The sequence below is a fragment of the Ambystoma mexicanum genome, chromosome 11, assembly GCF_040938575.1.
Source record: "Ambystoma mexicanum isolate Mex_15411 chromosome 11, UKY_AmexF1_1, whole genome shotgun sequence".
Taxonomy (NCBI): domain Eukaryota; kingdom Metazoa; phylum Chordata; class Amphibia; order Caudata; family Ambystomatidae; genus Ambystoma; species Ambystoma mexicanum.
In genome coordinates this window covers 1,378,511,464-1,378,537,108 of record NC_090934.1, presented here as the reverse complement: position 1 = coordinate 1,378,537,108, position 25,645 = coordinate 1,378,511,464, and the positions used below count along the sequence as shown (strand labels likewise).

Here is a 25,645-nt window from a genome sequence, read left to right as displayed (position 1 = left end):
TAACTCCCGAACGAAGATTCGGTAGGAGTGCATTTGGGCTTACTGCCTAGCAATAGGTAGTTTAGGTTGTTTATCTATAAATCAAACCAGTCACGATGGGGTTGAAGGCATATCATAGCGAAATTAAAGTCGTGTCAACCAGCAAATAAGTCCCTACTTACCTTCAAGCGGAAAACAACCAGTCCCAGATGTCTCTTGGCGGGAATTTCAAAGAGTTGGTCGCTGAGAACCAAAGACTCAAAATACTTGGCCATCTCGGTGCCCTGAAAAAGAAAAAGTATTTAGAAACATTTGTAGCACTGCTTCGTTTAAATCATATTTGACTGATGCAAAGTCAGTGTTTATAAAAGGAATTAAAACTCTGCAATAGTCATGCATGTTCCGTGATATGCACATTGCTCAAATAAAACGTGCTAGAACTTCCCCAGGCAACATGTTTTTACAGAGTATTTCCCGCTATAACAAACAGTTTTGTTAACATAAAGGCGACTACTCCCTTGGTTTTTTTGGGTAATATTTCTAGTGTCTGATGGTTTGATTTCTGTTTCTAAAGTCATGTCACCTGCTTCCCGACCAACAAGGATTCAATAGGACTCCATCGGCTTAACGCCTGCATGAAAATTGTCTGTTGATCGTGGCTAGAGGCTATAGCCAATGGCCCATGGCCCAGGGACCATTTATAGGGGTGAAGTGGGCAATGAACCTAGCTTCAGGTCAGACCCACTGTCTACTTAGGATGGCTGGGTGGGGCCTGATGCAAGTTGCCATGGCTACAGGCTGTAGCCAAAGTCCTACTGTGGGTGTTGAATGGCCACTGGGTCTGGCTAGAGGCCAGTCCCAATAGTGACTTTGGATTACTTGGCAGGGCCTGGGGGATGGCCTAATGGCAGGTCCCTGGCAATATCGAAACAGATGATGCATTTTTTTTAAATTGTATGTAATGATTTTTTGGTTTATTACAAACCTTTATCATAACTGCATTTTTCCCAATCAATATACAATTCATATATCCCATGCCTCTAAAAGTGCTGAGCCCAGAAACCAGCAGGCTCAAGTACAAATCAAGTTCATTTCAGACACTTCCTTTAAGATTTGTATATGGCAAAACGTTGCCAAATATTTTCCCCTAAAAGGAGAAAAGTCCAAATCTCTTCCGCATCCAGGGATTGCCAGAACGCAATCTTTTTGCCCATGTGCTTGGTTCTTAATTCAGTCAACCTAGGGCAAAACTATGTGACGTGCTTCAGCATCTCCTTCGCCTCGCTTTTAGCACAGAATCTGCACCCCACAGTAGATACCAGCTTGTAGTTCTGTAAAATGTGTTTAGTTGGATATAGGTTCAGTCTAAAACGCATGAACCGACTTCTGTACCACAAATTAGAGACTTGGTTTGGTATTTGGGAGTACAGCCATAAGGCTTGTTTTCATTTCTCAGCGAAATTAACAGGCAATGTTTTTTTTGTTCATCTTGGGTTTTAATCCAACCTTCCTCCCAGAGCTTCCGCTTCACCTTCACCGGATTGTTAGTCAGCTTTTCCAGGTCAGTTTGCCGATGTTCTAAGAGCTACCAACAGCCGCTGCTCCACTGGTCTAACGAGGCGTTCCTGTTATATACCAGTTCTCTCCCCAGGATTTGATAAGGCCCCGCTGGACAGGGCATGGTACATTTACAGTACAGGTACAACGTTTTCCAAATCGCTGTTGCATGTAAGGAAATTAGGCCCAACTCGTCAGCACTGGAAGGATAGAAAACTTGCTGTACTTTTTCTGGATCAGCCTCCCTTCTGAAGTTAGGATTTTCAATTTGGATTTTAATGCCAATTGATGAGGTTGATCGATCGTGCTGTTGTTGATAAGGGCCCCCCAGTATGTCACCTGACTGATCTGAGCCGGAGGTTCCTGCTCTATGTACCATTTAAAGGTGAACTTCGACCTGCATCCTTTTGGGCCTTGTACCAAGATGTTGGTCCTCGATGAATCAATCGACAGCCCATTGGTGGTCATATATCTGCTGCAAACCAATTGGTGTCATATCAATCAGCACAAGGTTATCTGCATAGAGGATCCTTGCCAATTTTGGAACTCCGATCTTTGGAGGGAATGCTCTAACCATATACAGGGTCACGCGCACATCAGAGAGGAATAGGTTGAACAAGGTTGGCACCAAGGGGCACCTCTGTTTTAGACTTCTGCAGGTATGAATTGGTCTGGTCAACAGTCCTCGAGAATTGAGTCGAATTTGAACGCTGGTAGATTCATGTAAGGACCTAATGGCGGGCAATAGGTCAGCTGGGCAGTGCCAGCCTTCCATTTTAGAGCACAGCAGTTGACGATCCACACTGTCGAAGGCCTTTCTTAAATCAACGAAGGCTAGGGAGATTTTCGTATTACAGTTAACGAATTTCCCTTTCAAGAATTTGAACAGGAAGAGGTTCAGGTCAGTCCCCACTCCTTTAACATAACCTGTCTGGATCGGATCTTCTCTTTTCTCTGTTCCAATTCAGTTCTGTAGTTAACTCCGCAATGAGTTTGCCCAGTGCATCCAAGAGGGCAATAGGACGTTAGTTGGAAGGATCCGCCTTATTGCCTTGCTTGTTGATCAGTACAATTATCGCTGATCTCCAGGATTCAGAGATCTCACCAGTTCTCATAATTTGGTTAAAAAGTGCAGGGATAAAAGGAAGTCATGCTTCAGGTGCTTCCTTGATCATGGAGTTAGTGAACCCGTCTGGATTAGCTTTTTTTATTAATATTTAGACATCTAACTGGTCCAACGGAAAAGGCCAACCTGAATTTGATTTGTTGGGCAGTGACTACTTCGCCTCTCCCCCCACCTCCAGTCCTCTGGGTCAAATCGTTTTTTGTAGAAGTCTATCCAAGCTTCCTCTGAAACTTCATTTGCCAAAGATATTGAACGCATTGCACCTGCCTCATTAAGCTGTTCCATGTCGATCTCATATCTTTCCTAGAGAGGGCTAGTAACATGGATTCCGTTTCCTTCTGTAGGACCTCAACTTTGTATAGAGATAGCCAGTTTTAGTATTTCTGCTCTCTCTTTTTCACCGTTGGTAGGTGCTGTCCCTCTCTCAGACGGTTTATCCGTCTTAGATCCTTACATAATAGCTTCTTTTCTTGCTTAATTCTTTCATTGAACTTGTGTTTGAGAGCTGAAACCGTTACCAAGTCCATTTTAGGTGTCAAGTTAAATTAAAAAAGCAGAGGCACATAGTTCAAATCACCCTGTTGTGCAGTTGGCTAGCATACTTATTTGAGAGGGATCATATGTCTTGCAGCCTCAGCCTTAAGCGATTTTCCCCATGCGTAAGTTCAACAATCATGTGCCTGATGTCATTCTTCATCCTTCAATTGCCGCCCCAAGTGAGTTTTAGTAAAGCATGATCGCTTGTCACCTTTGGCATTATTTCTAGCGATATGATATTGTGAATTATCAAACTCAACACAAATACATAGTCCAGAATGCTGGAGTGAGTTCCATTGGACCAAATTGTTGCCACTGGGAGGTCACCCTTCGTTTGACCATTAAGTATGTGAAAGTCTCTGGAATTCATCAACTCTAGCCATTCTGTCGCTCTAACATCTCTGGCCGTTGAAAGTCCCTGTCCAAAATTGCGATGATTTCCATTATTCCCAATATTACATTCCATTATTCCATTATTGGTCTTGGGAGGATAGCTCACGGGCAAAGCGCTCGCTTTGGAAGCAAGACGACGCAGAGCAACACAGGTTTGATCCCCGTGTCCGCGCTTAGAAACCTTTGGGAATTAAGCGCGTTATAAATAACCAATTATAATTACAATACAAGGGCAGTTCAAATCGCCCCCCAGAATTATAAAATGTGGGTTGTATCGCAAGGCAAATTTATCAATGGAGTCGGAAACTGCATTCATAAATGACTCCGTTGTTATAGCTACCGGATTCCAATAGGCATTCAGAATCAAGCATCGCCAATCTTCCCTTATCTTCCTTTGTATTTAAACCTAAGATTTGTAGAAAAGGGGTTGGGTACCCGACTATGTGCACACTCATCCCATTATCGTTTTTCACCAGAGTGAGCAACCCCGCCGAGGGCCAACCACGGGCGCCTCCATTAGCGGGGTTGTGAAAGGGGCAATAGCCATCTAAGTTGGGGTCACTTGAAGCCAGGTGTCCTGTATGCATATTACATCCAGGGCGCTATAAAGAAGGTCTGTGTCAGTTGATAAATACAAAGAACCCCTTACATTCCAGAAGGCCATCCTCCATGAAGAATCTCGTGTTTAATTGGAAGTCTGTGGAGGGGATAGGAGAGGTCCCCAGATCCCACCTGGACAGATCATCCCATCGGTTGCAGCCGGAGGAATGCTGTTCTTGCGTTTATCCATGTCAAACAGTTAAATGGGACCTTCAGCGGACCTTGTGGCCTCCCCAAGCTCCCAGGACAAATTTGTCGAACGCCTCATTGTACCTTACATTACTCTTCTCATACAAGATATCGTCTGCGTCCCTTTGCTCTGTGCTTTTCCCTACCCCGTTAAGGTTGTGTGCACCGAGAAGGGCTTACTCCAGTTGGTGTGCACAGGCTAGTGGGAAAGACTTTTTAGTTGCAGATACCCCAGCTCAAATCACATTGGTAGAAGCAAGTGAGCTATTTCCAATAGAGAAGTCCTGGCACTGTTGAATCTCAGATGAAGAATTACTTTACCTATTCTACGTTCTTTAGGGAACTCCACAATCATAATGTTCTCCGATTGGAGAAAACACAGCAAGGGAATATGATGGAAAAGTCTCATGCCATTCGATCGGCTCAGGATCAAGCTGTCATCCACTGAGAGCAGTCACTCTGAACTCACTATGTGGAACCCTTTATTGGTTCTGTTGAGTCTTTGTTGGGTCATCTTTTTGCCCTGAGTTATAATGTTATCAACACCCCCCCCCCCGAGTACTTTGCACAACACCAAGCTCGGAATGCCCCAACAATAAATCCACTGTACCTGGGTCCGGGAGGACGTGGGTCTGTAGAGTTCTCCCTTTCAATGTTAACTGGCGCGGTTTGTCTTCTAGCGTCAAAAACAAACTAGAAATGTCTGTTGTTTTCGAGTTGGTGATCTTATTGGTCAATGTAGGGTTAGATGTTAGAACAGGAATCATTCTCCCCCTCTTAAGAGTCCAGTTGTGCAGGGACCCCTGGTAGTTTACTAAGTTAACATCTAAGGCTGGCATAGGCAGAGACATGTGCTCTTCATTGCCAAATTCTCCACCATCGATCGTATAAGTGGAAAACTGTAGACAATCTGTTACGGCGGGGTCGGGATTGTCATCCGACCAACCCGGGTTATCGCACTGTCTACTCAATGATACACTCTGTAGATGTTCAGATGCTCCAGCGCATACGGGCTGTTCTTTTTTCCAAGAGATCCGAGAGTGAATCTCTCCTGGAGTCGGAAGATTTCTTATAAACACAAAGGCACTATTGGAATTCCTGTTCCGAGATGCCAGCACATTTTTTGGTTTTCTAGTTTGAGGCACCTTTTTCACGACTACTGTATTGAATTTCCTTTTTTCCTTTTTCTGAAATATAGAGAAAGGCTGTGAAGCAGAACTCAGGGCCCATCACCTCGTTAGCGGTGGAATGAATAGACTACGGTTACAATGCACCCGTCATCTGAGCCTCTAGTTTGTGGACAGCAGGACTTTCTATCTCAATTGCATGGGTGCTGCCCACTGTAGTCGGCTGTACGTTGGACAAAGTTAGAGACTTTTCCACTTGCTGGGTTGTGGAGGTTTTCGAATTCCGTTTAGTTTCTAAGTTGGACTGGATCTGGGAAGCATCCTTGCTGCTGTGAGTCAAGTTGGCTGAGAAGTCTGGAGATTGTGGAATAGGAAACCCAGCTTTCCTACTTTGGGCCAGAGACTTTAGCTGAAGCAGTTCCAACAATTAACCCAGTAAAAAAACGTATCTGCCCTTTCCAGATCTATGGCTTCCGGAAGCTTCCTTTGGTTTAAGTTTGCACACACTGCCTTGCGATCCACTCGAGTTTGCAAGGATGTAACAAATGATTCAATATGTATCGTTTTCTAGTGGATCATCGCTAGGAGTGTAGCCTGGTCTTTGGCGTTCGCGTTCATAGTTTCATACAGCTTCAAGAATGGGGCTAACCAGATCGTTAACATCGCCATCATGCTGCATTGAGATGTGAATGCCGAGGAGTTCAAAGCCGGGCTCGATTTGCCAGCAATCTTCAGAGAAAAGACTGAGTCATCTACGGAGGAGGCCACAAGTAAAGATTGATGTTCCTTTAGAAACCGATTGATGCACTCGGATGTCCGTGGAAAAGGAAATTAGGCGTTGTTGGTCTTTGTGTGGGGAAGCCACATCTTTGGAGATTTTCTGACCTACCTAAGCAGGCGGGTAAAGTTCATTCTGCAAGGGAGACTGTGGAAGCGAGGTACTTGTATACCTAGCTTCAGTTACGTTCTGGACACCTCCTCTCCACTGTATATGGGATGAGGCTTTGTGTACCTTTATTTTTGATTTGAAGAACGCCAGTCGCAGCATTTGTCTCCAAAGAAAAAAACAAAGGATCTGTGTGTTTTATGACACTTGGTAGAATGCCCAATGAAGCCTCCGGCTTGGGAAGAACAGTAGAAGAAATCTGGAGGGACGCCGCTTCTGTAATAGTCACTGGAGGATGCAGTGTCCAACTTTAAAAGCCAATGCTAATTGAAAGTTTGCTCTCCTGTGTTTTAGGTGCCGGGACCGCCACTGCACCAAGACTGGACTGGGAAATAGCGAAGGTCCCAGCTTCCCATTTGGAGCCTTCCCTTTTCATGCCTAAGTTATCAGGCAACATCTCGCTTTGTAAGATCTCTGCATCTGTTACTTCGAGAACGTTGCTACTGGTGGTAGGGAGGGGCGATTTCGTAAGGGAATGTCTCTGCAGTGCTGCCACTTGTTGCAAATTCGTCCCCAAGGGATCCATGAGTACAGAGTCATTTGCAAGAGGTGTACCAACCATCGGTTTTGGAAAGGTTTTCCCCTTCAAGGTGTTTGTCAGTCCTAAACATTCCAGGCCCCTCCCTTAGAGTCCTGAAGCCATATTTTAGCGTGCTTCATTGGAGGTTGCACTCCCCGCTTTTGAATCACCACCAATGAAGGGGATGAAAGTAATAAAGAATGTTTTTGCATTTCTAAAGATTTACTAGGCACCCCGCTCACCTGAGACTTGAGCAGATGTCTGGTCTTAGGCATCGGGAAAAATCGCATAGTCCGCAGCAGCGTCCATCTCGTAGCTCGAGTCGGCTGTGCAGCAAGGACTCTCCTCACCCTCAGAGGCCTCCCAGGCAGCACAGCGAACACTCCTGCACACTCTGTGTCGCTCCATGACTGAAACGATATTTTAACTTCTGGCACCTCAGTTCCTTTAGAAGTGGATTTCCGGGTGGAAGGCAAGTCAGCAGTTGAATGACCAACTACTCCAACTGCTGAGTGCCGACTGCTCCCACTTTGCCACCACTTTTCCGCCCGCTTCGCGTGGGATCGTGGGTTATATCCTGCTGGGCAGGGACCAGCAGGACACAGCGTTCACAAGTTGCAGTTCAGAGTGCCTGAGAAAATCACAGGTAGATTTACGCTCCGTGTAGATTCCAAGCCTGCTCCTAACGCTCTACCAGCACTCTGTGCACTGCTCACACTGCCAACTGCTCTCACTTTGCCACCACTTCGCCAGACCAAAGTTGGGATCCGTGTGCTCTACTTTCTAGTGATGTCATTGATGATGCTATAAGTGATGTCATCTGTGATGTCATCAATGCATTCATGGGCTGCGCAACAGGGGGGTTAAAGGGTAAGGTACATAGCTTCCAACACTTGCCAGATTTTAGGGTTTTGTTACATTAAACCATCACCCTAAAGTCAGTTTGACTCACATTTTTTTCCATGAAAATATATAGCGGCCGTGTAGTTATGGTTAAGTTGCTAAACCCCTAAAAGATCACTTTTTTCAGCAGCTTATAACTTTGCACCCCCTGGAGGAATCTTCACCAAACTTTGCCCAAAAAGTATATTGGAAAGTTGGGTGAGGTTTCATGGAAGGGGCAAAGTTATAGGCCTGCTTTTGTGTGTTTGGTGGAAATCCGACCAGTACTTTTTTTTGCAAAGAACTGAAATGTACGTCTCAAAAAATGTGTGATATCTGGCTCCGCTCCGCGGACCCAATTCCCTGTTCGCTCCACAGACAAAAGTCTCATTGGCTTGCAGTATGCCAAGATGTTGGCAAACATTGGACGCGGCCGGTGGTTGGCTGGAGCGAAGCGCGCTGTGTGTCAACATTTTTGGGAAACACCGCCATAGTGTATCAGAGGATAGTGTTGTGGTGTGTGTGCCAAGCCCCAAAGGCATTGTGTGCATGGCTGGGGCTCTTGTACGTTACAGTGTGCCCACTAAAATTAGTCATATCTGGCTCCGCTCCGGCGTCCCATTTCCCTGTTCGCTGCACAGTCAAAGGTTTGATTGAACTGCAGTGTGCGGTGACGTGATGGCCGTCATACTTTTTTTCGATACTGCTAGCATGTTGTATCCAAGGACAATGCTGCAGCGAAAGGGTCTGGAAAACATACTTACGGCATCTGGTGGTCGGAAGAAGGGATGGAAATGGTGGGGGAGTGGGAAGTGGTTCATCTGATATATCTCATTAGAAGATGGTGGTGTGCCAGCGGTATCCATGCCTACTACACCAATTTGCGGTTTCCTGAACAGGCAACAACCTTGTCTGGTGATTGCAAGCAGCCTTCGTAATGGCATGAGAGCTCCAGCGGCGATCTCTTTCTGTGATGAGTGATGAAAGGCTGAATTGCAGAAGGGGAGTGCTTTCCACATGATAAGAACATTTAAACATAGTGTGTATTATGGTGTGTTGTGTGTGGTAAGTCCGTTGTCCCTTCAATGCATGGCTGGCTGGAGCTGAAGCATCGAAGCCTATGTCCACTGGTTGCCAGAAGGTCTCACATTGTTGCTTTGTGTGTGTGGTTTGGCTACATTGCATACATTATTGGTTCCATTGGTGTAGTGATTGTTAGAACATCCTACAGTTGTCGGTGTATGGGTGTAGATGCTGCAGTGAGCAGTCCTGCAGTGTGTTCACTGGGTGCAGTGTTGGAATAGGATCCATATAGAAGATGGTACGGTTGAACTGGTTCTTATATGTGCGTGGGTAGTCTACATTGGGCAGATTAGTAAGTGCTGTACTGCACTATGCTGTATTGGTTCTATGCACTTACTAGAGTGTTGGGAGCAGGACCAATGTTGTGAAGATTTTGTGATTTGGTTGCCAGTAATACAATGCTTTGTGAATGGAAGTGGGTAGCGGTGACAAACACTGTGGTATGTTTGTAGATTATGGTAACTGTAATATGTTTGCATGCATCGCTGCGTTATGGTCTGGCGGTTGGGTTGAAGTGGCGGTGCCTATGTTGCCTTTGTGGATTCTGGTACATGGCTACGTGCTCGCCTGCATGGCTCTGTGATGTTGTGGTGGATGTGGGCAAGCCTTAGACTGTTGGGTGCATGGCCAAAGGCCGTAGGCAGGAGGTCATGAACCTAAGAGCTTAGGCCTTCACCACAGTCACCACAACATAATGCAGCCATCCAGTTGTAACTCTGTATCTCTTCGAAGATGGGGACCTTTACACAATGGTTGTGGAGGACATTGTACACTTGGTAGAACAGCAGAAGTGAGCTGCTATGCGTACATTAGCATATGGTGTGGGTCATTGCACGTGTTGCACATTACGGAGCCCCATGTGACCATTTGCATTTGCTGCGGTTTGCCCTTTATAAGACCCTTCCTAGGTTGCGTTTGATGCGCCCCCCTCGAGGTGAGCTCGCCAATGGAAGGGGCTAAGCACACCGGAGCTGGGTGGGTGGTCATATAGATAGAGAAGATGCAGCACCCCATAAGCAGGGTCACTGGGAGGAAAGGATAGTCGGTGCACGAAACCCGGCCCATCTGGCATTGGATCGCCTAAACAACGTAGAGTGGAGGTCGGTGGGCCAAAAAGAAAAGTGAAACTGACAAGTTGGATTGGACACCCACTGGGACCGCGGAGCACTACAGGTACGCGGAACACTTAAAGTGCATCACAACACTGTAAAGTAAGCAGCTGAGGCCTATGGGACGGTGAGAGGAATGGCATCCAAAATGAATAATGTGAAGGAAAGGCAACCTAAGGTGGACATCTTTACCAAACAGCCACAATCACTGGACGTGTCCGCGCACGCAAAGGGAGATGCATCAGCGGCTACTAGTACACCGCAGGATGATCACCAGATGCTGGAGGCTATAGCAGAGCTGAAATCCTCATGGGGATGCGAGATTGATGCGGCCATAGCGGAACTAAAATCTGCACTGGAATTCAAAATAGACGCAGCGTAGACGTTAACCTCTTGAGGCAGGATTTAAAAGCACTGGTAGAGCGCACATGTGGCCTAGAAAGTAAAGTGAAATCCAACACAGATATCAGCATGACCAACACCAAAGAGGTTCATATACTGCAGCAACAGGTGCACAATTTGGAAAGCCGGGCAGAGGAGGCAGAAGGGAGAGCTTGGCGTAACAACATACGAGTGGTGGGGCTACCGGAAGGAGAGGAAGGTGCAGAGCCGACAAATTACGTGGAGAACATGCTGATACAAGAGATAGGAGCAGGCGTGGTCACTCAAGGATTCACAGTGGAGAGGGCACACAGAGCCCAAACCAGAAGACCCCAACCGGGAGCCCCTCCCCGAGCGATGATCGCCAAGATACTGAACTACAAAGACAGGGAAAAGATCCTGGAACATTTTCGCAAGGGTGGAACGATAAGCAGAGTGTCAGCGAATGTAACAGTGTACCCGGACTACACCTTGCTGGTACAGAGACAGCGTCTACATTATGTGGCTGTAAAAAGACGACTGAGGGAATCTAGGTTTAAATATATGCTTCTAAACCCTGGAAATTGAAAGTCCAACATAAGGGCAAAGCGTTCTTCTTTGATACACCCGTGGAAGGGTCGAGCTGGTTGGACACACAGGGTTGCCCGGCTGATGCAGATGGCCATGACCGGAATGGGCAGGATAAGTGAACCAGCTTTCCATTAATAGACTGACTAGGCAGATGTTAACCTAGCGGTTCCTATACTGATATGGTCACAGGGTAGCACTGATATCTCTGGGTGCAAAAAAGGGATTGTAAATATATACTGCAGTAAATGTTTATTAGGCGGACCTTTGGACTTGAATATGACACATAATGGGCCTCATTACGACCCTGGCGCTAATGGGTTAACGGTGCCGTAAAAGGCTGTGGTGCCGTTAACCCATTAGTGCCTGATTACGAGGTCCCTTTGCTGGACCCGACCTTAACGGCTGGTCTACACCAGCCGTTAAAGTAGGGACCCGCAAAGGGACCTTGTTGCTAAGTACAGTACAGCAATTTGCGGTACCGTAGTTAGCGCCTTCCCCATTCCCATTGAGCCCTATGGGGCAAAAATGGGAATGGGGAAGGGCCATGGAGGAAGGGGGAATTACTGCCCCGCCAACCTTGTAATGGGGTGGTAATTCCCCCTTTCTCCATAGCGGAGTCGGTTAGTTACGGGCATGGACTATGGTGCTGTTAGCACCATGGTTTTCCGCCTGGGTGGTAATGAGGCCCAATGTATGTCATGCAGGAGTGGGCGCAAGATGCTGGCATGCGCAGTACACTGAGGCACTAATGTGGGAGAAGAGAGGAAACGCAACCTTACCTCCAGTAGTAGGTTTAGTTGGGATACCGGTAGTGTGGTGTCCCCCTGCTTTGTTCCAAGTACCGACAATGGCTGGGAAAGAACTAGATGTGGGGTAGCCTGAGATCCAGGGATGGAGCTGGGCGACAGTTGGGGATAGGTAGGGTGGGGTTGGGGAGGGAGTTGGGGAGTTTAGGGATGGCGCTGGGCATCCGTTTGGGGATGTTGGGGTGGGCGAGGAGGACAGCAGTCGGGGATGGGTAAGGTGAGGGGTGGGAAGGGAATTGGGGAGTTTGAAGGGGTGTTAAGAAAAGGGGACGCGCGAGCCTATACCTATAAATCACTGCGCATGGAACGGAAGACAAGGGAGGACAGGGGCGGAACGGGGTATGGATAAGATGGGAGACCTCAAGATAGCGACCTGGAAAGTCAGGGGGCTCAATAGCTATTTTAAGAGGAATAAGGTCATGATATACTTAAAGAGACAGAGAATCAATATCGCTCTATTACGGGAAACTCACTTAACAAAAGATAGACAGTAAGTGGTGGGGAGAAAATGGGGAGGGCCACCATAGGAGCAACATATTCAGCGTATGCCAGAGGGGTAATTACGTGGATAGCACTGCATGTCCCCTTTAAGCTGTTACAGTCCACCATAGAGCCAAATGGGAGGATGGTGTTAATAAAAGGACTAGTGGAAAACAGAGAGCTGAGCATTATCAACACGTATGCCCGAACCAAGATTCTACCAGCTACTTCAGAACCCTATACGGCAAGATCTGCCCATATATTGGGGGGCGGTTATATGGGGAGGAGACTTTAATTGCACACTAGATCCCAGGGTAGACAGATCCGACAAGAAGATGGAGAAGCCCATCCCAGTAGCTAAAGCTCTGAAGTTCCTACTAAGTGATTTTCGACTAGTGGACGTATAGAGGATCCACCACCGACAGGATAGGCAATATTCTCACTACTCGGCCCCACAAACCCTGCGCATGCGGTTAAACTACAAGTTTGTGGCACCTGAGCTGACGGGGGAACTAGTGCAGTCAGAATATAAAGCGAGAGTCCTCTCAGACCACTCAAAAGCCTTGAAAGACACAGGGTTTAGAGAGGACCTGAAGAAAGAAATAGTGGAATACTTTGAAAACAACACAGGAGCGTAGAATCAACTGGTATGTTATGGGAGGCATTTAAGGTGGTGGTGAGGGGGCAGCTATATCTAAATCTAAAATCCTACAAGGCGCAACAATGCATGAGTTACACAAAGCAGAAAAGAAATTAGAGATAATAATGTGCAAGGGAGGGCATTCCCCAGTGGAGGCTGTTTCCGTACGACAACTGCAACAGGATTGCAGGGGGTACTGGGAGAGATTATGCAACCTGAATTATAAAAGATACGTTGGAAGACAGCACGCGGAGGGAGATAAACCGGGCAGGTTGTTAGCCTGGCTATATAAGAATAAGACACCCAGACAAACAATCAGAGCTGTACGGGGGATGGATAGACAAATATTAGATATCCAGGAAGGGGTGAACAAAGGCTTTTTAGTGTTCTACCAGTGACTGCATAAGGTTGTTGACGAGGGAGAGGAGATTGATGTGATGGAAACACTGAAGGACATCGGCCTAACCAAATTAGAGGTAGCGGAGAGGGAGAACTTAGAGGCCCCCATTACGCTAGAGCAATTGGAAGCAGTGATCAAGCTCTTACCCACTAGTAAAGCTCCAGGGACGAGTGGACTCCCTAGCAAGTTTTATCATCCCGCTTCTTAAGCCTAATAAATCATGCATGGACTGCAGATCATATAGACTGCTATCCATGCTTAACCAAGATAGCAAAATACTTACAGCAGTGCTGGCAAAAAGGCTAAGACTGGTTATTAATAAACTCATACATCCTGACCAGACCAGGAATGTACCGCGCAGGAACATATCAGACAATTTCAGAAGGCTCCATCATGTTATAGAACAAACTGAAAGGGACCCCCAGGAGGTTGCAATAATTTCACTAGATGCAGTGAAGGCCTTTGACTCTGTCAAATGGCCTTGGCTGATGGCGGCCCTGAAAGAATATGGGGTTGGGCCCACGTACTTGAGATGGTTCCAATTGCTGTACAGCAAACCACTGGCTCAAGTTAAGACGGGAGCGACCATCTCGGACAGATGGCAACTCAGCAGGGGCACTAGACAAGGATGGCCGTGGTGCCCGATGCTGTTTATTTTAGCGCTAGAACCCATAGCGATATATTTTAGGCAACAATATGGAGAGGTGGGGATCAATACGAAGGGAGGGCAACATTTGATATCAATGTATGCGGATTACATGCTGTTATATTTGAGATATCCTGAAGAGAATTTACAATATATTCTGGAAGTAATGGGGCGATACGCGGTGCTGTCTGGCATCACAGTGAACCCCAAGAAATCATGTATATTTCCCCAGGGTAGATATAAAGGGATACCACGAGAGGAACTGCCGGTATTACAAATACAATGGGAGACCAGGACCTTTAGATACCTGGGGATTGTTGTGCATCATGATGTAGAGATCGAACACAAAAAAAACACAGAGAAGGCAGTGGCTAACATTGAAAACAGCATGAGGTTCTGGGCCAAGCTCCCTCTGACCATGATGGGGAGAGTGGCACGGTTAAAGATGGTGGTGCTGCCCAGGCTGTTAAACTACTTTGTGAATATATCATATATGATACCTAAGCAATTCTTTGTTAAAATCCAGGGCATATGTAGGGAGTTCGTATGGCACAACACTAGGAACAGAATAGCGTTATGGAAATTGCAAAACATGTATGACCAAGGGGGCATTAAATTGCCCAATTTTGAGATGTACTATCTGGCCAGCCAACTACAATACGTGGCGAGGTGGTTATCGGAAGAATCCACATCGGAGTCCAGGCTGTCGAGGGATGAATGTGTCCCATTTTTCCTGAAAGAATGGATATCGTTGCCAAAATTACAGCAATGCAGAGGGGCAAGAATGTTAGACTTGGGATGGAAGATATGGCAACAGGCTTGTCGGGCCATGGAGAGCCCACACCCGTGTTCCCCACAGATGCCGCTAGCAGCACTGAATGGAGTGGATGAGCAATTGAGGAATATAGTCCGGAAGCATTGGGAACCGATTGGTGTAGAAACGCTGGGAGATGTGTGGCAGGATGGGAAGGCTGTAGAGTTTGACACACTGGTGGAAGACATTGGACTGTACCAGGGACAGTACATCACTTATATTAGGTTGGTGCAGAAGATAAAAGATACCTGCTCAGAAATAGTGCTGGAGAGTCAGCCCGACACGGCCATAGAAACATTTTATGATGTGTCAGACGGAGGTCATGAGGTAGATTTACGAACTGCTGATGTCAAGGGTGGGTAAGGAGGTGACTCAGCTGAGGCGGGATTAGCAAGAGGAAGCTGGGGAATCTATGAGTGATGGGTTGTGGGTGAGGGTACAAGGATACCACAAAAAAGTGTCAAGGAATGCGAGGTTGCAAAAAATCCAGTTACATGTTACCCATAGAGCATGTATGACCCCTCAGAAAATTGCAAGGTTTAAGAATGCAGGAATACAAACATGTCCTAAATGTGGGGAGGAGAATGCGGACTGGTGCACATGTTCTGGGCGTGCGCGGAAATAAGGAGATTCTGGAAGGAGGTGGCCCATCGTTTGAGCGAAAAGGAGATTAGGCTGGAGGTGGAATCTTTGTGGGCGTGCATGGTGGGGGGGTACACTAGGTCACGCAAGTTGAAACATGTGAGTAAACTCAAAGACCTGGCTTATATACTTGTGAAGGGCAGGATTGCCATGAGCTGGTAAGAAAGTATTAGACCAAAAGTAGAAGTCTGGTGGCATGACCTTCAGAAATGGGTGGAGGCGGAAACGGTGGTGTGGAGTGAAGCAGTTAATAAAGGGGGAGATGAAGAAGCGGATACATTGATAGCGTGGAGGCACTTAGTAGCTTCACTGTCAGGGCCTGCCCAGACATGCCTAGAAGACGATGGCTCCTCAGGGGAAGCGGAGGAAGAAGTGTCCTCAGGTGGAGTGGTGAAGGCGGTGATGTGGGGTAAGCTCGGGATAGGAGAGGGCGGCAAAAGGGAGGCAGTGGACGCAATATGAAATTGCATATGATACCTGAAATGTATAAGTGTTGCTCACTGTCTGGTTCTTTTTGGTTGTTTGTTGAAATGAATAAAAATTGTTTAAGAAAAGTATGTCCACTGGTTGCAAGTAGGTTTGACATTGTTGCTTTGTGTGTGTGGTTTGGCTACATTTCATACATTGTTGGTTCCATGGTTGTGGTGATTGTTAGAACATCTTACAGTTGTCGGTGCATGGCTGCAGATACTGCAGTGAGCAGTGCTGCTGCGTGTCCAGTGGGTGAAGTGTTGGAATACTGTCCGCATAGAAGAGGGTACAGTTGAAGGGGATGCAATATGTTCTTAGGTAGTCTGCATTGCGCAGATTAGTAAGTGTTGTACTGCACTCTGCACTATTGCTTGTTTGCAGTTACTTCTTACAGTTGTCGCTGCATGGGTGGAGATACTGCCGTGAGCAATCCTGCAGTATGTCCACTGGGTGCACTGCTGGAAAAGTGTCCATATAGAAGAGGGAACGGTTGAACTGGTTCTTATATGTGCTTGGGTAGTCTGCATTGCGCAGATTAGTAAGTGTTGTAGTACACAATGCAGTTTTGGTTCTATGCGTGTTGAGAGCAGGACCAATGTTGTCAAGATTTTGTTGTTTGGTTGGCAGTAATACAATGCTTTGTGAATGGAAGTGGTAGTGGTGCCAAACACAGCGGTATGTTTGTAGATTATGGTAATTGGAACATGTCTGCTTGAATCCCTGTATTATGGTGTCGGCGGTTGGGTAGAAGTGCTGGTGCCTATATTGCCTTTGTGAATTCTGGCACATGGCTACATGTTCGCCTGCATGGCTCTGTTATGTTGTGGTAGGTGGGGGCGAGGCCTAGACTGTTGGGTGCATGGCCGAAGGCCGTAGGCTGTAGGCCATGCACCCAAGAGCCTAGGCCTTCAAAACAATCACCACAACATAATGCAGCCATGCAGTTGTAACTCTGCATGTCTTCAAAGGTGGGGTCCTTTACACAATGGTTGTGGAGGACATTGTAGACTTGGTAGAACATCAGAAGTGAGCTGCTATGCCTACATTAGCATATGGTGTAGGTCATTGCACATGTTGCACATTAGGGTGTCCCATGAGACCATTTCCGTTTGCTAGGGTTTGCCCTTTATAAGACCCTTCCTATGTTGCGTTGGATGCATGGCTGGAGCCCTTGCACCGACAAGTATGTCCACTGGTTGCAAGTAGGTTTCACATTGTTGGTTTGTGTGTGTGGTTTGGCTGCATTGCATAAATTGTTGACTCCAGGGGTGTGGTGATTGTTAGAACATCTTACAGTTGTCAGTGCATGGCTGGAGATGCTACAGTAAGCAGTCCTGCAGCATGTCCACTGGGTGCAATGTTGGAATACTGCCCGTATAGCAGAGGGTACGGTGTAAGTGGATTTTATATGTGCTTGGGTAGTCGGCATTGCGCAGATTAGTAAGTGTTGTAGTGCACAATGCATTATTGGTTCTATGCACTTACTAGAGTGTTGAGAGCAGGACCAATGCTGTCAAGATTTGGTGGTTTGGTTGGCAGTAATACAATGCTATGTGAATGGCAGTGGGTATGGGTGCCAAACAGTGTGGTATATTTGTGGATTATGGTAACTGGAATATGTTTGCATGCATCGCTGTATTACGGGGCGGCGGTTGGGTAGAAGTGCCGGTGCCTATGTTGCCTTTGTGAATTCTGGAATCTGGCTAAATGCTCACCTTCATGGCTCTGTTATGTTGTGGTGGGTGTGGGCAAGGCCTAGACTGTTGGATGCATGGCCAAAGGCCGTAGGATGTAGGTCATGCACCCAAGAGCCTAGGCCTTCACCACAGCCACCACAACATAATGCAGGCATGCAATTGTAACCCTGCATGTATTTGAAGTTGGTGACTTTTACACAATGGTTGTGGAGGACATTGTAGACTTGGTAGAACAGCAGAAGTGAGCTGCTATGCTTACATTAGCATATGGTGTAGATCATTGCACGTGTTGCACATTAGGGAGCCACATGTGACCATTTGTGTTTGCTATGGTTAGGCCCTGATAAGACCCTTGCTTTAGGAAATGCTTTAAGATATTGCCTCATGAAAGGAAGTGTTCAGCATCACACATGTAAAATATGGACAGTGTACGCAGCCACCTGCATACCGTTCACCACACCCAACGCACCGTCATGCAGCCCTGCATGCAAATATGTGGCCAGGGTGAAAGCTGGCAGGCTCAATTGCAGACGGGGAGTGCATTTCACATGACATGAGCATTTAAACATAGGGTGCACTATGGTGTGTTGTGTGTGGTGAGGCCCTAGCGCCTTGGAGGCTTGGCTGAAGTGGAAAGGGAAGAAGGACTGTCCCTGCTTTATTGGGGCGCGGCCCTCGCTGTAGCTAGGAAAGCACATTTGCCACATCGTGCCCTTTTAAGCATGGCAGCCATGGAAATGGAACTGTGGGAATTAGCCAATCAGGTGTCTCGGCTGTGCCGCACAGGAAGGGCCGCTACTATTTTTCGTCATTAGTCTGTGTAGTGAGGGTGGCAGACAGAGATGGAGAGACGCAGAGTGCTAATAGTGGGTGATACCTTTGTGCAAGATCTGTACAGGTATGCCGAGCAAAGGGGCATGGCTGCTAATTTTTCACTGGAAGGAGTGGATGCTTTCTGGGGCACTGTCTATGAGGGCTGTTTCAACGGTATGGGTGACCTTTGCAGATGTGTGGCCTCTGTCTGTACTGTTGTTGTTGTGCTGCATTATGGAGCTCTACATTTGGGGTACATGTCGTGTGGACATTTGCTCCAACACCTAAAGAAGTTGATGGAAGAAGTATTGCAGATTTTTTCCACGGCCAAGGTGGTTTTCTCAAGCATACCACCAAGAGGAGCATGGGAACATGCCGGTGTAATTTGTCCCCAGCCAGATCGGAAGGTGTTTCATTAACAGAAGCATGTGTCAATTTATGTCCACTGCTGGGATGTTCTCCACCGACTATGACAGCATTAATGAGGGAAATTTGCGCTGGTTCCATGCAAATGGCATTTCTTTGACCGGCATTGGCAACGCTGTTTTGTTTTACAGTGTGCAAAAAGTGTTGAAGACAATTCTGTAACAATGTAAGGAGGCAAACAAAAGAGAAACTCAGATAAAGATCAAAAACATAAAAAAGGTTCTTTGTAAGCACGAAAACAAAAAAAACATATTTTCCGAAGAAACACTAAAGACCCAATCCCCTAACCTGTTTCACACTCCCCCCCTTCCTAGCATGATAACTCTGCGGATTCTGCAGTAGTTTCAGGATTACACGTGCCACATCCAGCCCTTTTCAGGATGGTAGCCATGGAAATGGGACTGTGCAGGCTAAGGGATTGCTCAATAAGGTTTCTGGTTGTGGTGTGTATGGAAAAACTGTGGCAGAAGGTCTCTTTATACAGGGAAATGCAGAAGGCTATGGTGTAAGTTTGCAAGTTAAGGGGCAGGCATCCTGTTTGTATGCATTCACTGTATGTACTTGTTTGAAGTTGCTAACATACACTTAGTGTTGCTTTTGTGCAATCATTTTTCATACATTTGTAGTAAGTGGGGTGCTGCGGAAAAGAATTTGGTGAAGTGTACATGGTAAGTGGCAGGCATCCTGTTATGAATGCAATGTGTGTATGATATGATATTGTATGATATTGCCATTTATAGTGCGCATATACACAGGTTTTTGAAGGCGCGATGAGGGAGGGGGAGACAGAGACAACAAACCTACTAGGCCAGGTGTAACTCAGATCTCCGAAGTGCATGGGGAGGGGGAGGAGAAAGTGCAGTACATGGGAAGAAGAAAAAATGACAATAAGTAAAATACGGCCCGATGGTGGCAAGTGCAAGGATAAGTGTAGACATCAGGTGGTAGTGGAACTGTTAGGGATACAGAAAACAGTCCCCAAGTGCGGGTCTGCCAGAAAGCCAGCGCAGGGGTGCGACTGGTGGGGGAGGTAGCCTGGGGCCCAGATCATAGGGTGGCCAGGTAACCAGTGCAGAATCAGTTTCAGCCTGGAAGTCAGCAGGGGAGAGGAGGAGAAAAAGCAGAGGCAAAGAGAAAGGTTTTGAGGTGCTTCCGGAACCAGCGAAGGTTCTCCTCCTCAAGTTTCAGGGAGGCTGTTGCAGAGGGAGGCCCCAGCCGATGAAAGAGATCTACCACCAACTGGTTGCTTGCAGAAGTCAGTGACCCTAAGGGAGTTGGAAGCGGATGAGGGAAGAGCTGGAGCACAGAGATATTTAGGAAGTGAGAGTTGCAGGTATTGCGGCCCCAGGTCCCAGAAGGGCTTGTGCATAATGCAGAGGGTTTTTACCTTATTCCTTGCAGCTACTGGGAGCCAGTGCAGACATTTCAGTCCCAGAGAGATACGATCCCTGGGCTTGAGGCCAGGGACAAGGCATGCAGTCCTCTTCTGGGGGAGTTATAGAGGGCAGAGAATAGAAGCAGGTAGATATAGAACGAGGCTGTTGCAATAGTCCAGCCTAGAGAGAACCACAGGTGTGGAGACAGTGAGCTTTTCGGACCTTGCTTTAGGTTGGTAAAATACATTTAGTGCTGGTTTTGGTACCATCATTTTACGAGTTATGTAGGAGATGGGTTAGTGGGGGAAATTATTTGTAGTATTGTCGAAAGGAAAGAAGAGAGTTCCTGTTTCGATATTACAATGGGTGATATGGGTAAATGGAAACGTTGCAAGCATATACAATTGAAGTACCACTTGATGGTAGTGGAGGGGAGAAAAAAACAGCAAGCTTTTTAAAAACGCTCAGTGGCAGATACCATGCACACAGGCACTTATAACGGAGCTGTAAACATACTGCATAAAAAGTATTCATACCTCCACTTTGTGGTGATGGGTGTTCATGTGGATGAATGTTGATGCACAAATCTTGCATTCTTTAACTGAACTTTCTACTGGACGTGCTTTCCAATGACACGACACTTGGAGGCTGTGTGTGTAACGGTTCATACGAAATGTTGTACAGAAGTGACAGTGTTAGACGCGTTGCGCGGTGCTGTATTACTTGCTGGTTGCTCCTTGTAATTTTCTGTAAATCATGGGCCTTCAAGAGGCCCTTGCTGCTATTGAGGCAGCTAAAGGTATGTTACATAAACAAAAAGCTATTACTGATCACATGCATAGCAAAGTTAAGCGTATAGAGGCAGTGTTAGCTGACATAAGAAGTATGTCTACACTAACAGATGCTGGCGCACCTCTGTTTGTTGGGATTACACCCACATTAGAACTTGACATACATACTCTACATACTCCTGCTCTGGATGTATTGACTAGCATCATTATGCCTCCTCACTTACCTCCTCCATTAACCATAGATACTACTCCAGCATCTATAGAAGATTTAGCGTCTAAAACTAAACACATTAAACCTGCTGCCCATGATCATTTCATTAAAACACTACTTATTAATACTAGATCCTTGGTAAAACATGCTATAGAGATTGCTACCCATATTGAGGAACAGGATATAGATATATGTGCGATTACTGCGACATGGGCACACTCAGCTGCTGGTCCATCGCTCAACCTAGCCATTCCGTGGGATATGGTATGATTAGATGTGATAGAAAAGATGGTAAGGGAGGGGGGTTACCATTATACATAAGCTAACCCGTAACATTTGGGAAAGTAGCGCATTTACAATGGATGGTGTGGACTCCTTATGCATAAAAACCAGTTTGAGTGCAGAGAGCACCTTGAATATTCTTCTGTTATATAAACCACCTCTTATAACGCATGACTTTGTTAAAAATCTCTCGAGGTTCTTACTTACCACGGTCAAAGCAAACACTAAATATTTGATCTTAGGAGACTTCAATCTATGGTATAACCATATGGAAGATACAATTGCCCTGGAAATGCAAAAAACTCTGCATGAATTAGGCTTTACACAACGTATCCAAGAGCCTACACATTGTTTGGGCCACATCCTAGAATGGGTAGTTAGTCATGAAACCAGTATTGATAACATACTGGTGTCACCATGTCCCTGGTCTGATCACTTCTCTGTGAATTTCATGGCCACCAGGTTGTGCGAAGGGGCTAATTTTTCGCCTTTGGCCTGCAAATGGGTATTGTCTTTACTTAATAATCGAGATAGTAGAGTCTTCTGCGGCAATGCGGAATCGGAACCTATTGTAACAACTTGTGGTGTCCCACAGGGTGCTTGTACATCTCCCTGCTTCTACAATATATTTACAGCCCCCTTGTTTGCAATGCTCGATTCCAAGAATATAATTTTTACTAATTATGCAGATGACACGCAATGCGTCATCCCACTTACTGGCTGTCATGGGAAGATGAATTAGCTATTAACAGAGTCTTCACTCTTATTGAGGCCTTGATGGTCCACAACAAATTAGCACTGAATAAATCAAAAACGGAACTACTTGTTATAGGCTCACCACACACCATTAACAGAATGGGGCCAAAGTATGAGAACTTCCAATTGGGAGGAGAATCTATTAAACCCCTAAAAAAGGTGAAAACCTTTGGAGTAACGTTCGATCAACATATGACTATGAAACAACATGTCAGCAGTCTTGTATCCTCATGTGCATATTACATCAAATTGTTAGCACATCTACGGCCATTGATCTCACAGGAGAACGCTGAGACTATTGCGAGAGCAATAGTCGGTTCTAAAATAGACTACTGCTCTAGCCTACTCATGGGTATCAGTAAATCTGATTATAGTAGGCTGCAGGTATGCCAAAATGGGGCCATCAGAGCTGTTATGAATCTTAAATTTAGAGACCATGTCACACCGGCAAGACGTGAGCTACATTGGTTGCCAGTGACCTCTAGATTCCTATTCCGAACTCTGACTATTATACATAAGTGCAGATCAGGAAACATGCCTGGATACTTACAACAGCTGCTATCCACAAAAAACAATGTGCGAATACTAAGGTCGAATAATCAGCACTCTTTGGCCGAACTAATGTGCCACACTGTCAGAGCAGCTAATTCAGCCTTTTTCTTCAATAGACCTAGGGCTTCGAATGCTCTTCCTCTAAATATGAGATCCATTGACTCCCTTGAATTATTTAAGAAGAGCCTAAAGACATACTGGTTCAACTAATTGACTCTGAGACAGCTATAAACTCTCTTCTCCACAATGGCTCTGCATCCCAGACTCTTCTATTTGTTATTCGTTGTCTGTGTCTTGTAGTGCCCTCACGCCCTCGGGTTCATGGCTGCGCTATATAAATATATTAACGTAAAAGTAAAGTGAAGTTAGATGCTAACGTCTTGGATGCTTTTGGTGGATGCGTGTGTGACTATTTAACAGTACTCAATGAGGTAGTGATGGACAAACAATAGTGGAAAGGGAAGAAGGGCTGCTCCTGCTTTACTGCTTTACTGGGGCGTGGCCCTTGCAGTACTTGGGGAAGCGCACGTGCCACATTCTGCGCTTCTCAGCATTCTAGCCAATGGAAATGGGACTGTGGGGATTGTCCAATCAGGTGCTTTCTCAGGGCACTGTCGGCCACCTGTCCTTTGAAAGTTTGACATCATTGCAACTCTATTCCTATTTACAAATGATCACTCAAACCTTCATACGCTTTGAAACTTTGCCATCGTGGCAGCTGGGAACAATTCTGTGTTCCTGCCTGGAAATTAGTCCATTCATAAGTGCAGCTTTTACTTCAATTTTACATCAGGTGGAGGGTTCTGCTACCTGCAGCTAGAGGGGTGCATTGGACTTCGACTCCCATGATGCCTTTCCATTAACTATGCTGGTCTGGGCAAATGGGAGTTATAATACAAAACATCTGGAAAGGCAAAGGTTGCCGACTTCTTCTGAAAATTCTCTTTGTTCACAGAATCTACCAGGGTATTAAAATTGTTACAGCAAATGACACTAACGGGGCAATTCACAAAAACGTTACTACGAGTAGGTGACTTAGTGGTGACTTAAACCCTGAGAAAGCTACTCGATTCACAAAGGAGCTACTGACAGCAACTTCTTAGTTAAACGATACTTCGTTGTAAATCATTCCTAAACCAGTGGTAGTTAACCACTGTTACTAGCAGTAAACATTGCAGTACCGTGTGTTTATAAATACACAGTAATCCTCTGTGTCGTTGTAATACTATAACAACATGCTCCAGATTGTTTTGGCACATTTTGCTTGTTTTCTCACTATATCAGGGAGGTTGTATATGCAGCTTTGAGAGCAGAAACTACTACAGGCAGGAGGGAACAAAAACAATGAGAAAATAAGGTACAGCATGGATCCCTCACAAACAGGAAATATGCCGCCCAGGTTGAAACCAGAACTAATGTTTTAAGGGGTCAGTTATAGATCACACTCCGGGTTTTCTGTTTGTACTGAAGTTCTGTTTCCTTCCTACCTTTAGAATTATTTATATATATAATATATAACATAAATGTATATATAAAATGTATATATATGTGTGTGTGTGTATAAAACAGAAAAACCCAAGAGAGCAGGTATTTTGCTTGGTTGCTCACGCGTTCAGTCATGCTTGGCATGGGCAGCAAGGAGAGTGTAAAAAGCAGAACATGTCCTTTCGAGGCTGAATGAACGGCTGGGGATGTGGCTCATCGGGTGTACTCCATGAGTGTCTAGGTTTTTTTTTTCTTTTTTTTTTTTAGGAAACAGATCTCCGTGTGAGATTTCTTCGATCTGAGTACACAAGTCCATGTCTGCCCCATTTGAGTTCGCGGAAAAGAAGCGTTCTGTGTTTGTAAATGCACTGTGGGTAGCAAAGGTGTAGCAAAGGTGTAGATGGAGCGTGTCTTGACTTGTAGGATCCCAGCACCGTGGATCCATACATGTTATTGAGCTCATGGTTCCTCATATAGTGGCACACTTAGAATGAATCTGAAAGGGGGGGCCTAGGCTGACCTGCTTGAGCTTAGCTCTATTCATGTCCCATAACAAGCATTCAAGTGCTAAAGCACATTTCTTATTCGAGGAGATGTGAAAAATAGTTACAACATCATTTTCTATAGAGTACAAAACATACATTTAGATACATACAGATACAATGGGCCTCATTTCGAGTAGGGCGGTAAGGGTTAACGGTCACCGGTAACGAGACCGGTGGCGGTAAACCCTTACCGCCCTACTATGAGTTCCCTTTGCGTAGTTTTAGCAGGCGTTAAGGACGGGACCCGCAGAGGGACTTTAGTGCTAATAACGGTACCGTAATTTGCGGTACCGTTATTAGTGCCTTCCCCATTCCCATTGAGCCCTATGGGGGCTCAAATGGGAATGGGGAAGGGCCCTGGTGAATGTGGAATTACCTGTCCCTCCAACCTTGGAATGGACCGGTAATTACTCCATTCACCAGGGCGGAGTCGGAACGATTTTGGAGGCAGCCATGCCGCAAATAGCGACATGGTTACCTCCAAAGTCGGAATGAGGCCCAATGACCAAAATGGACACAGACAGATGGAAGTCTCAGCAATAGGAACACCATTCAATTGTGACCCTTTTTCATACAACATATTTTAAAAAAGACAAAAATACAAACAGGCCTTTGCTGAGGACGACTCCTGAATCAACACTGGCATCATCGATTACCAAGAATTGTGTCACATACGTGTCTTATGTGCTCCTGAAGATTCTTCACTCCAAAGGACCGGATAACAAACCACAGCTTTAGAGATCGAAATCTGCGGCTTAACGGAATTTGCCAGTTCTGTAACGGAAACAACAATATTTATAAACAGTCAAGTAC

The 25,645-nt window shown here is 45.9% G+C and overlaps 1 protein-coding gene across 1 annotated transcript in view; it reads right to left on the bottom strand.

The window, feature by feature from the left end:
• Positions 1–25,645, bottom strand: part of HDC (histidine decarboxylase) — a 128,813-nt gene that overhangs the window by 18,013 nt on the left and 85,155 nt on the right. The window contains exons 10-11 of the mRNA XM_069624974.1: positions 25,508–25,606; positions 162–263 (exon numbers count right to left, since the gene is read on the bottom strand). Of these exons, the coding sequence (XP_069481075.1) occupies positions 162–263; positions 25,508–25,606 (201 nt within the window). The remainder of the gene's footprint in view (positions 1–161; positions 264–25,507; positions 25,607–25,645) is intronic.